General features: G+C 39.5%; 1 protein-coding gene across 3 annotated transcripts in view; it reads right to left on the bottom strand.

The window, feature by feature from the left end:
• Positions 1–12,866, bottom strand: part of CDK6 (cyclin dependent kinase 6) — a 154,142-nt gene that overhangs the window by 83,812 nt on the left and 57,464 nt on the right. For all 3 annotated transcript variants that reach the window (XR_006414205.1, XM_044424897.1, XM_044424896.1), the window contains exon 3: positions 9,044–9,179. Coding sequence is in view for 2 of the 3 variants with exons in the window: in XM_044424897.1 (XP_044280832.1) it covers positions 9,044–9,179 (136 nt within the window). In the remaining variant the exon portion in view is untranslated. The remainder of the gene's footprint in view (positions 1–9,043; positions 9,180–12,866) is intronic.

The raw sequence follows: 12,866 nt of genomic DNA on the forward strand, positions 1-12,866 counted from the left end.
GCAGTCATGTTACCAAAGTAAAGAACAGCATCTTAGATAATTTCTGCTTTTTTACTATGCAAATTTGTATAATTTAAGGAGAAAAGGCCCTAAAACATCTATAGACAATTGCTATGCTGCAGGTATATTCATTCTGAAAAACACTGAAAAGTCTTTTTCAGTAAGTGCCATCTTCTAGGTATGTAGACATATATGTGAACATTTCATTTGGAGAAAACATCATGACACCTGCAAAAGAAGGCACAGCAGCAGGGAGGATCAGGGCTTGTATGGAAGGCGTTCCAAAATGGGACCAGAAAGGTTTTGCTAGGTATAAGGATCACTCTGCATGGAATATACACAGGAATGTGTTTGGGAATATCCACAGAAAGACAGGAAGTTATCTTAAACTGAGTTAAGACCACTGGTCTGTCTGTCTGCAATACTGATTGTCATATTAACTTCTGAGTTTCAGGAAGGAGTGTTTTCCCCATTGTTCTAGCACCCAGTGTGGGTCTTCTATTAGCCTTCTATGTTAATTAGGGCCCACAGCTGAGAGGTAGAATACTTCATGATAATGCTGAGACACAACCTCATCTTGAATGAGGTGACAATACTGAAATGTTCCAAATTTCTATTTGTCTTCAACAACCAGAAATGTCTTTGTTCCACAGAGAAACAGGTTGGTTTGTTTTCGTTTGACTCCTGTTGGGATCTATGTTTCATTCTGCAGTTCGGGTTTATGGCAGGTTAGAGCTTGACTCCACCATTCTCTTTCAACAGTTGTTGAAACTGTTGTATTAAGGCATAGATGGCAAGGGTGGCATTGAGCATGGTGCCAAAAGCAAAGTCAGAAGGCATGAGTTTAGTATCTCATATTAGCTCTACATGTGGAAGATACACATGAAATGGGGGTTTATCACTTCCAATATTATTGGAACAATATGAGAACTGCTGTTCTTCAGCTAGTGACATTTGAACTGGGCCTTAATTTTATCTGTCCTTCCATTGCCTTCTGGTATCACCACCCTTGTTCCTTATGGTCAGTCCTGATACATCAGTTGTATCTCTTCCACTTAGTAGTGACTGAAAGTCCACTAGGCAACAACCATGCAATTTCTGTTTATTCTTCCATTTGTAACAACCACATCATTCTGTTTATCTGACCATGCATAATTTTGGTATTCAATAAATCTTACATCTATGCAAAAGTGTGAGTTCATGTGCAGGTATAAGTGGTAAAAGTGGTACTAAGCTGCAAACAGGGTACAATCAGAGTGTTGTTGGCTTTGGAAGGTGGTGTGAGGGTCTGAGAGGGATTGAGGGGACCCTTTTTAAACTAATGCTGCAGCATTGGTTTAATCGTGGTGGTAACTGAGTAAAGAACACCCGAAGATAATAAAACACATATTTAGAGATGGTTTGCCTTCCCACAAGTCTTTTTTTCAAGAAAAAAAGTCTGTGTTGTTTCTCACTGAATGACAGGCCTGTGCAAGACATACTTCAGTAATATGAAGCATATGGCTCATAGCTCACTGTTGTTTTTCTTTTAGTTTCAAAATTAGTCTTTCCAATTTAAAATACATGAAAGACATCTGTATACTCTTTCATTTAACTCCTCTTATATTTATAACATCCTATGCATTCCTTTGAAACTCCTTCTGCTAAAATGCAGGGTGTGGGCTTAGGCAACAGCTATTTCCTTTGTATCACAGAGGGGAGAATGTTGTCAGTATTGATCCACCTTCTCTGGAACAAGCACACACTATACTTCACAGATCCAGCCAGGAATATCCGAGGTTAATTTCAAATGAAATAATATTATACATGGATTCATACTTCAACCTTCCCAACCTCCCACTGAACAGCTCTCTGACCCCTCCACTCCCTGCTGCAATAAAAATGGATGGAAAACTCCTTGCAATCTCCATTAACAGGCCATAGTATAATGTTTTGTGGCTTTTTGAGATTTCAGGTTGCAGCTGCACAACAGGACTTTCTACTGCAAAAATAATGATATGCCTTTTGTTTGATGAAATTATTAATAGAAATACAACATCAAATATGATGGTCAAAATGTTGGTTGGACAGTACTAGTCAAAATGTACATCAAGGTCACACAACTTTACGTGTGAAAGCAAAATAGAAAAAATATTCTGCAAGAGAGGTAAAACGCTTAACAATATTCACAATACACCAAAGTTCTAAGCATCTGGGCAACTATATCTTCCTGAATGTCATCAAAATGGCCATAAAAAACCAATGCAAAGTATTTTTTTATGATACTGGGCTGCTAGTGCAATTAAAATAGGGGCTTCAAGTTATATATGTGTTTTGATTAAAAACAAAGTGGACCATATACTGTTTGGCTGAATTAGCCTCTCAACTCATCAATATGATGTCTCTCTGGAACTGATCCTTCAGAACTGAATTGAAACATGAATTTCTCCACCTATCCTTCTTTCCAAATCTAGACAGCATAATAAAAAGCAGAGACATCACCCTGTTGACAAAAGTGTGTATAGTCAAGGCTATGTTTTTCCCAGTTGCAATGCATGGCTGTGAAAGTTGGACCATAAGGAAGGCTGAGCGCCTTAGAATTGAGCCTTTGAATTGTGGTGCTGGAGAAGACTCCTGCGAGTCCCTTGGACTGCAAGGGATCAAACCAGTCAGTCCTAGAGGAGATCAACACTGACTGCTCTAAAGAAGGCCTGACTGCTCTGCTCTGATACTGAACATGAAACTCAAATACTCTGGCCACCTAATGAGAAGGAAGGACTCACTGGAGAAGAGCCTGCTGGGAACAATTGATGGCAAAAGAAGAAGGGGACGGCAGAGAATGAGGTGGTTAGATGGAGTCATTGAAGCAGTTGGTGAGAGCTTAAGTGGACTCCGGAGGTTGGTGGAGGACAGGAAGGCCTGGAGGAATGTTGTCCACATTGTCCATGGACAATGTCCATGTTGTCCATGAGTTGGACACGACTTCACGACTAACAACAACAACAACAATCCTTCTTTTAGGCCCCACTTTCTCATTTTGTTGCCAGTTCTGCAACCTTCCTTTAGCCTTCTTGATTCTTTATTTGCCCCACCTGAAATGAAGACCTTTTCTCATTTCTCACCCTTTTCCAGAAAGCTACTCCTGTCTTTAGATTTTAAACCAAACAACATTCCCTTTCTTCTCAGTAGCTGGACTACAAACACTGTCTGACCATTTGAAATACATGCCATTAATACCAGCCCAACCAACTACTGTTAAAGGCATGGCCTACCACAGATTTTCCCTACTTTTATTGCTTCTTTGTTATACAGACATAGGTGCAACTGCATAGTCAATGTAAAATAAGAATCTGCTTGCTAGCTGTTCTTGCAACCTTAATCAAAATCAACACAACCCTTGAAAATAACTTGACTCAGTTGTGCTCATCAAGGTAAAAATAATTTTGTATAACAGCTTTTCATCTGTTTTCAGTTATTAATCATTACATTTTTCCTCTTCTGATGAACAGAAGGCAGTTTAAATATTCCTCCCCCTTTTCTATGGTTTATTCTCACAGCAACTCTGTGTTGGGATAGGCTGAGAATTAGTTACTAGCCCAAATTCACTAGTGCACTTCTGGTCAAGTAGGGAGTAAAACCAAGGACTCCCTAGTTCTAGGCCAACATGTATCACCATTTGTTGGTTTGTTAATTATGGTTAGTTTGAAACAAGTCAACCTTAAACCATGGCCTAACATTAAGCTACAGTTTAGGATTTTCAAGAAACGTGAAAGTTTAGTTAACGGAAAAGAAAATATGTATGTTTCTAAAGTCTTACTGATGGTCAAACCAAAAAAGAGGGAATGGGGTAGCAAACAAGTCTGAGGCTCACCAAGTCTTATTCACTTCAGGTTAAACTATGGAGCAGGGAGAGATAACCATGAGAATTTGGTCCTGAGCACATCTGGTCTAACTAAGAATCTGTCCTCATAAAAAGCCTGCTCTACAAAGACGAATAACTTGCCCAAAAGTCTGAGGACAAGGTGGGGTCTGAGTTCCAAGTCACTAAACAGTTCCTTTGAACTATCAGTTTTTAGCTATTAGAAACCTTATTTCACAGCAATCCTGGCTGCCTGTAAAAAAGAATTTTAAAAAGTTAGTGGGATGCATAAGATACTTTTGGAGCTACCAAGAAAGATGCCTGGAGGCACCCTGGTGCCTATGTGCAGTGCATTACCTGGTCTAGGGAGAGGTTCAAATGTAGCGCTTCCCAAAAAAAACTTAAGCTTTATAGCAGAACTACATCTTTGGTAATATAAACTGCTACAACTCTGCTGGAACCTGCTTAAGGGGATACAGGTGAGGAATGCATATTTCAAAGTTTAGCACATAAAAATTGTCACAGTTGTTAAAGATTAGCATGTCAGAAGTGAATCCTGACTAGCTTTCTTCCTGATATGCTAATTTCCCTGTGGAATGGAATTCATTGAAAACATGGGAAGGCCTTCAAACATATAACCTCTGATCTTTCTTTTGTATTCTGAAGTAATCCAAATTCAGGAAGGCTGTACTATATGCTATTTTGTGAATGTGCAGATCATCTCTTCGGTTCCTCAATATCAGAACCACTTTACTGAAGTGAAAATAATCTCATCAGGCAAGTTTCTAAGGGATTAAGCACCCAAACAGTACATCTCTGTTATTTCGCTCATGTCTTCATGCACAATTTTCTGTTTGCTGGCAGCTACACTCTGACTTTCCAATAATGTATGTCTTTGTTTGGGCTCCTTTTTAAAAATGGGGATATTCTCAAAATAAAGAAAGTTCTATTTGAAACCTGAGTAACCAGAAACTGGAATGGCATGTTGATTATAGAACATTGCGACAAAAATGGAAAAATTTGTGTGCAAATCTGTGCAAATGTAGGAAGAAACAAAGCAAAGAAGGATCTTTGTTTTGGTTATGTGATTCTTTCATTATTAGGTCACTTTTAAAGAATGAACATCAACATTAAGAACATTTAAGTTTGTTTTATTTCAGCAAGACAGCTAAGTACATGCTTTGCTTAAATATTTAGAAAAATAATGAAGTCTATCATATCTTTGTTCACTTTTTTCTTGAGCTTCTTCCCAATGGTTTTTATGGATTTTAGTAATAGTATCCACATGGGAGATATGTATGTATCTCCACATCTGGACACTCTGGGCTTCCTGAATTACCATTTAAGCTTTCTTGGGAAATGGATGAACAGCATAAAACTAATTGTTCTACTGTCCTATGCATGCTATAGGACTGCTAAAAGTTCCTTCTTTGTGGAACACTCCCTTACTCTGGAACATGTCCCAAACACAAAAAGAATATCCTTGACTTAATAGTATGCAAAAAGCTACCACAGGTTAATACTGACATAAATATTGACCAGTATTTAAGTATACTGGGTCTTAAATTTTGACTTGAAGAGTACAGAAGTGGTAAACGCATCCCCTCACACAAGGTGGAAGTTAAGGGGCTTTCAAAGCAAAATGTGCCTGCAACTGTATGGTCTAAAGCAGGGTAGTCGAACAGGCGGCCCATGGGCTGCATGCAGCCCCCAAGGCTTTATTCTGCAGCCTTCCTACCACTTGGATCCCACCTTCCTCTCCAATCCAGATCCCAGTGATAGCACTGGCATGATTACAACAAGCTCTCCCAAGGCCACCAGCTCACCTCAGCACGCCCCACACCTCTGCAACTGATGAGCGCAAAGGTGCTCAAGAGAGAGTGCAAAGGTGCCTTGGGAGAGCCTTTGTGCTCATCAACAGGAGTGGATGGGGCATGCTGGAACGAGTTTGTCAACTCAAGTAGAAGAGGCTCAGTGCGCCAATTCCAAGAAGGAAGGAGGGGTCAGGGTCACGTGGGAGGGTTTCTGGGCAGGAGAAACAGGGAAGAAAGGGATAAGCCACCCCAGAGGAGGGGTCATTGTGCTCTGGTCAGAGAAGGAGCTGCCTGTGATTTCTGCAGGGATCACAGGCCCACAAAGCATTTTTTTCATTCAGTTAGTCCTCAAATCATCTTAAAATTAATCCTTCCCTGTTTAATGGTTAATTAAATATATTAGTTGTGTATATTAAATAAATATATTGTGAACACTTTAATTTCCGATATGGAAATGTAATTCATTGTGTGGCCCATGGGTTCCGTGTTGGAAGGCCTCATAGAGCCCTCAAGGTAAGAAAAGTTGGACCACCCTGGTTTAAACTATGGTGAGCTGTTTTCTAAAAGATCTTACCTTGTGGAACAGCTCTGATTACACTTTGATGCGCTATAATCCTAAGAATTACTAATCTCTCTTAAATTCACTCTCAGTTAAGACTTTAAGTAGGATTGCAATCTTATAATCCATCTTTCCCCATTACTCAGAAATAAGTCTTATTCATTTACATTATTTTACATCCTTGCAGGATTCCATCCATAGACTGTAAATCTGTTTGGAAAAGGCTGTCTCATTTTTGTATAGTGCCCACCAGTCTGAAGACATTTTTAGTAGCAGAAACAGCATAAGCCAAAGTAATGTTTATCATTGAGCAGGCAAAAGTGAAGTAGGAACAAAACATTCATATTCTAGCAAACAGAAAGAACTTCACATTCTCTATGTTTCTTCACATTTCTGTCTGTTTCATATGGTTTCTTGAAGGAACCATATGAAATTGGTTCCTTCAAGAAAAGCTTTCAAGAAAGCTTGCACATGCTTGCTGGTACCCCTAGGCACAGAACCTGCCATATTATACTCCTTCAGTCTCCTGACAGAAGAGTCTACCCACAGAAGGCAAGAAAGGGTGCCTAGCAACCTCCAGCCTACTAACCTCTTCCTTGGCCTAGCAACCTCCAGCACTTTCAAATTGTATTGATTCCAAAGCTATGAACTGATAAGGGGCATCAGCCCCTAATGACTGAAGACATGGATTTCAACCACACATAGACATGTGAATGTATTAGCACTATTTAATGCACTTGAAAAATAAAAAGGCCCCAAGGTGCATATCCCTAGAATCTCACTAGTATCAGTGCCAAGTTTGCATAGTCTAGGATTCATGGTTTTAGCACTATGATACTGACAGATGGATGGACAGATAAACATCCTGTTTAATTATTATACTATATATGAGCACAATATTAATGAATTTTCAAATAAGAGCAATTAGCACAGGATTTTAATATACAAAAATACTGCTTGTTTAGTTAATGCTCAACATTTAAAAACATTGGGATTAAAAATCATTTCTGATTATTTCATTTTGTGTATAGATTTGACCCAGTTTTTCATTTTTTCACCTTGTTTTTCAGTGCATTCTGTAGTGAACTACTCAAATATAACCAACTGATTATGTGTATCAGTGGCAGATGGCAACTAGCCCTTACTTCCGCACTAAAAACTTAAATTCTCAGAGAAGCCAGATCTTCAAAGTAATTGATTCTGTATCAGGCCACGATGGCACACAATGCCTGCTTTACAGACAGAATGGAGACAGCAAAGCATACAGAATGGGGAACAGATGCATGGCCCATTCTACTTAAGAATGTATAAGATTCAACAATGGACATCTGCCTAAACCAGGCAAAATATGACAAGCATTTTCATAGCTGGCAGCAGCTAGAAACCCAATCCCATGCCCTGTTGCACAATTATAATGGTGTGTAGAATCTCGCATTAAGTTTGCTCCATTCTTTGAAAAGCCTTCCTGCCATAATAAATGTATCTAGCTGCCGAAAAATATAGCAATGGCCTCCATTTTATCTCCAGGATCAATTTGAAGTGCTGGCTTTTATCTATGAGGCTTTAAGTGGTATTAGGGTGTATGAAAGGCACCTTCTCCCATTTGAAGCTGCCCATTCACTAATAATAGATAGTCCCTGCCTTTTGAGATTGGGTGGAAGTACCAAGGTGAAGCTTTAAAAAAATGTCAACATCCCTCTTGCAGAATGGGTATCCTAGAAATATTTGCCTGGTAGCTACTTTTTACCATTCACGCATCAACAGAAGGCAATTGTTTTTTTCTGTGCTTTTGATGACTTTTCTTTAAACTGCTGATGGTTTTCTTCGACTGCTGGTGGTCTTACTGTTAATTTTAAAATAACATCCAACATTTTTATGTGGATTGTAAGTCATCTTAAGCACAGTTTGTAGAAGATTAGCAACTTTTAGATAATAAGTGAACAGAGAAACATCCCTGTCCAACTGATAGCACATTGTAATGCCACATCTGCCTCTTATACCAGACAAAACTTTATCAAGTTGCCCACTATAACAATATGAGTCAGTACTTCTTTGGAGACATAGTTATGATACCACGGTCTGGGCTGTGTGTTATTTGTATCTCTTGAAATTGCCTGAGATGGTATCGTTTTGGCTCTTATATAAGCAACACAGATCCAGCACCAAAATATAGAGACTATTCTGGAAGAATTAACAAATCAGAGCAGCATAAGCTGTTCTATACTGAATCAGACTATTTCTCCATCTAGCTCATTACTGTCTATACCAGGCCAAGGGAACTTTTACAGCCTAGGAGCCAAATTCCAGTTTTGGAAATATCATGGGAACTGCATTACAGCAGTGAGCAGGGCAAAAGGAGGAGTGAGTGAACCCAAATTGTGATCCTGACTTTTTTTTTTTTAAAGTCTGTAAAAGGAAATTCCGGAGAATCCAGATTAGATTAGTGTACTCAAACAAACCACCCGCAGAACAATCTAGCCTGAAATCAGCCTCACTGAATTCTACAGAATTTATTTCCAGGTAAGCATGCGTAAGTCACAGAAACAGCATTAAAAAAAAAACAAAAAACAAAAACAAAACTTGGGTATAGACTCTGTCACCACAACTCAAGGATAAGTTGCCAGCCAACAATAGGATTTAGGTCAATTTCATGCAACTCAAATTTTAATAATGAAATTATATTGGTACATTTGAATCTGAGGCAGAAGTAATTAGTTAAATCTCCTCCAGATTATACAGCAGCTTTCCTGAAAATATTTTCTGCTGTATGTGTGTCTTTACCATATTATTACATAAAATTAGGTACAAACCTCCCCTACCCTTCTTTGATACCTTTATAGTTTCGCTAGGAACTCCAGGATCTGGAACTTTATTCAAGTAAGTGGTTAAGTCTTGGTCAATATGTTCGAACACCAGTGTTAATTTCGTCTCTCGTTCTGTTCGGGACACTGTGCATACATCAAACAACCTAAGTGGGGGGAGGGGAAACAGAAATACTAAGTAAACAGATAGAAACCACGACAAGAAAAAATTGAAGTCACTTCAAAATGTGCTACTTCCACTTAGCATGAAATTTAATATGAAGAAAATGTCCTGTTGCATTCAAATACAGAATTAATTAGAACATATAATTCATCAGATTGTGCAGTTCATCAGACAATAGATTGGAGTGGCCAAAGTTCCCAAATCTAGAATTTATTTTCATGAAGACCCTCTCCTCTCCTCTCTGTGGGGAGGGTATTATTATGCTGAATACCAGGTTGGCCCAAGGCAAAATCTCCTTAATCCATTATTTAATTGTGGAAGAGAGGGACAACCCGTTGTGTATTACCAAGAAATTTCAGAAGGGTTATATGGGCCACCTTTGGGTACTCAATGCAGTACCAACATCCAGTGGGAATGGAAGGTACGGCATTGCAGTAGTTCCACTCTTACCTGGCTAACCAAGTACAGAAGGTGGTGCTGGGGGGCAGTTGCTCTGCCCCATGGCAGTTGTGTCATGGGGTTCCACAGGGCTCTGTACTCTCCCCCATGCTGTTTAATATCTACATGAAACCGCTGGGAGAGGTCATCTGGAGGTTTGGGCTGAGGAGTCAGCAATATGCTGGCAATACTCAACTCTACCTTTCTCATCTAATACAGGTGATTCTGTTGTCATCCTGAGCTGGGTCCTGGGCTCAATAATGGGCTGGATGAGGGCCAATAAACTGAGTCTTAATCCTGGTAAAATGGAGATACTATTGGTAGGAGCGGGCCTCTGATAGGTTAGGAGGGCATTACCCTGTCCTGGATGGGGTCACAGAGGATCCACAGTCTGGGGGTGTTCCTGGACCCCAGTCTGGGGGTGTCGCTGGAGTATCAGATGGACTCAGTGTCTAGGAGTGCCTTTTTCCAGCTGTGGTGAATTTTCCAGCTTCACCCCTACCTAGGCAGTGGGAACCTAAAGATAGTTACCCATGCTCTGGTAACTTCCAAAATAGATTATTGCAATGCGCTCTATGTGGGACTGCCCTTGAAGATGGTCTGGCAATTGCAACTGGTGCAGAATTGGGCCACTCTTTAGCTTCGTGAGTCCAACATAATAGAGCTCCTTATCAAGCCTAATCTGTGGCAGTGATAGTGGCAAAAAGACGGTTCTCCACTACCTCCATTGCATCTCCTCAGTGCTGTCTAGGGGAGATTTCCTGGTGGTCCATGGCCTGCTGCACTCTGAGCTAAGGAATTTTCAGTAGCACACTGTGTCAAGTTTGCATGGAATTATGAAGCTAAAGTCACTCAAATTGTGCACAACTTGAACACAATAAATACAGAACCATTGGTAGACATATCCACAGCAGTATCTAGATCAATTTCAATTACTGAAGTTCAAGAATGCGGACAAGGTACTTGGTCAAGTCAGGTCAACACCTAGTATGATCAGCACTAGGCCTTTTTGTTTATTATGTTTAACTGGAAGCAGATGTCCAGCAGGGTCCACAAATTTGTAAACTGTTTCTTTGGAAAGAGTGTTATATTGGCATCTATAAAAGGACATTCCTGAAAAGGCTTAAGCTGTACTGAGATGATATTAACAACTACAGGCTAGTAGTCATCTTCCTCAGCATAGTGTTTCAGTAGGTGGTCACTGGTCAACTTGAGGCACTCTTAAATTAAACTTACGTATTATCTAAACTCATTGCGACCCAGTTTCAGGTCTGGTTTTGCAATATACTGTCTTGGTCATCCTGTGGGATGACTTTTTGCTGAGAAAGTGACAAAAGGACTGCAACCCTTTTGATTCTCTTGGACCTCTTGTTTTCTACCACTGAACATGGTTTCCTTTTGGATAGGCTGTCTGGGTTGGGAATTGCAGGCACCGTGTTGCAATGGTTTCATTCCCACTTGGATAGCCAGTTCCAGAAGGTAGTGCTGGAAGATTATTGTTCAGTGCCTTGAAAGTTATGCTATAGGGCTCTATAGGGTTCACCTCTATCCCCAAAGCTGTTCAACATCTACATGAAACCTCTGGGGGAGGTATTATCCAGGTGAATATTTTGCTGAATACTGAATATTTTGCATCAGTATTTATGCATGACCATGAACTGGATGAGGCCTAGTAAACTGAGACACAATCCAGTCAAGACAGACATACTGTTAGTGGGTGGTTCATCTGTCTGGCTAGATGATCATGTTCAACCTGTTGGGGAGGGAGTTACACTCCTGCTAAAGGATCAGATCTTGACTGGGTTTCTGTAATATGTCATACCTGGAGCTGTCTCTGCAAACAGTCAAGAAACTTCAGCTGGTCCAAAATAGGGCACCAACACAGTTAATGGGGACTTAACGACATCACTGCATTATGCTAGTACTTTATGATCTGCTGGCTGCCAGTACATTCCTTAGCCTGAGTGCTGGTATTAATAATCAAAGCCCTCAATACCAATCTATATTGCCTAAATTGTAAGGCTGTCTTCAGTAGAACTTCTGCAGGAGCCTCCACTAAATGACACTGATGACTACTAAACAGAAGGCCTTTTCTGTTATGGCAATCTGGATGTGGAATAAGCTCCTCAGAGAGGCGCACCTGTCACCTACATTGTGACTTTTTTGATGTCAAGTGAAGACCTTACTTTCCCAGGCATTGTAAACTTTCGTGTTTTTTGCTTTAAAATCTGTTATTGTATTTTACATTTTTGTGCTGCTTGATTTTACTTTTTTCCTAATTTTCTATTGTAATTTTTAAGTTAAATATTACATTGTATCATCTTGAACTTTATGGTTTAGCAATCCAATATGCATTTCTTCTTTCACAGTAATGTGAATTTTTAATGTGATAATTTTTCATATAGCCATTGTATTATTCCTTTATTTTACTATTAGTTTCTCAGTTTTAGAATCATAGGTTTATTACACTATTCCCTCTCAATGTGTGCACTGTTGGCTCAATTCAATTATATAAACCTGCATCCAATTATAGTAACTTGGTAAACTTTATCATATGCAAAATGATTGGTATATTCAAGGGGGACAGGGAAAGTGTCAAAACTCGTATTTCCATCATCACTCCACCTAAGAACCAGAATGGAGAGAGGGAATGAAGAGGAAATGCAAAGGCTTTCTGAGCCTCAGCACTTCACCTGCCTGTGTCCTAGACATGCACCCTTTCCAGACTCTACTTCCAACTGCCTCCTACCAACTGTAACTTTTCTCTTGAAGATACCATCTGCCCCTTGCAAGTACATTGCACAAACAGGTCACAATGCAGTTAAGAAAATGCAGTTAAGAAAAACTTTGCTTTTGTCTGGAACCTTTTCATCTTCAGATATCAAAGAAATTTACAAATTGGGTAAGGATTAATATCCTAAAGAACAAAGACTTGAAAGAACCTGTAAGGGGAAGCACAGTAATCTTGCAGTTAAGATATCGATCTGCCATTTCAGAGATTACTTGGGCTAAGCAGAAAATTCCCAGTTAACTGAACTGCATGGGGCTTACCTTAGCTTCCAAATTTCAGCAAAACTGTTATTTCAAATTAAGGAAAAATTGCTCAAGAGGGATTTCTTATATTACATAAGAAGAGGGCAAAGAAACTATACTAAATGATTTTTTTAAATGAATTATTATTTTGTAGAGATGCTAATTTGAAACAAGGTGTCTTTTATAAAATACAATAAGA

The sequence above is a fragment of the Varanus komodoensis genome, unplaced genomic scaffold (genome assembly GCF_004798865.1).
Source record: "Varanus komodoensis strain SLA01 unplaced genomic scaffold, ASM479886v1 scaffold15, whole genome shotgun sequence".
Taxonomy (NCBI): Eukaryota; Metazoa; Chordata; class Lepidosauria; order Squamata; family Varanidae; genus Varanus; species Varanus komodoensis.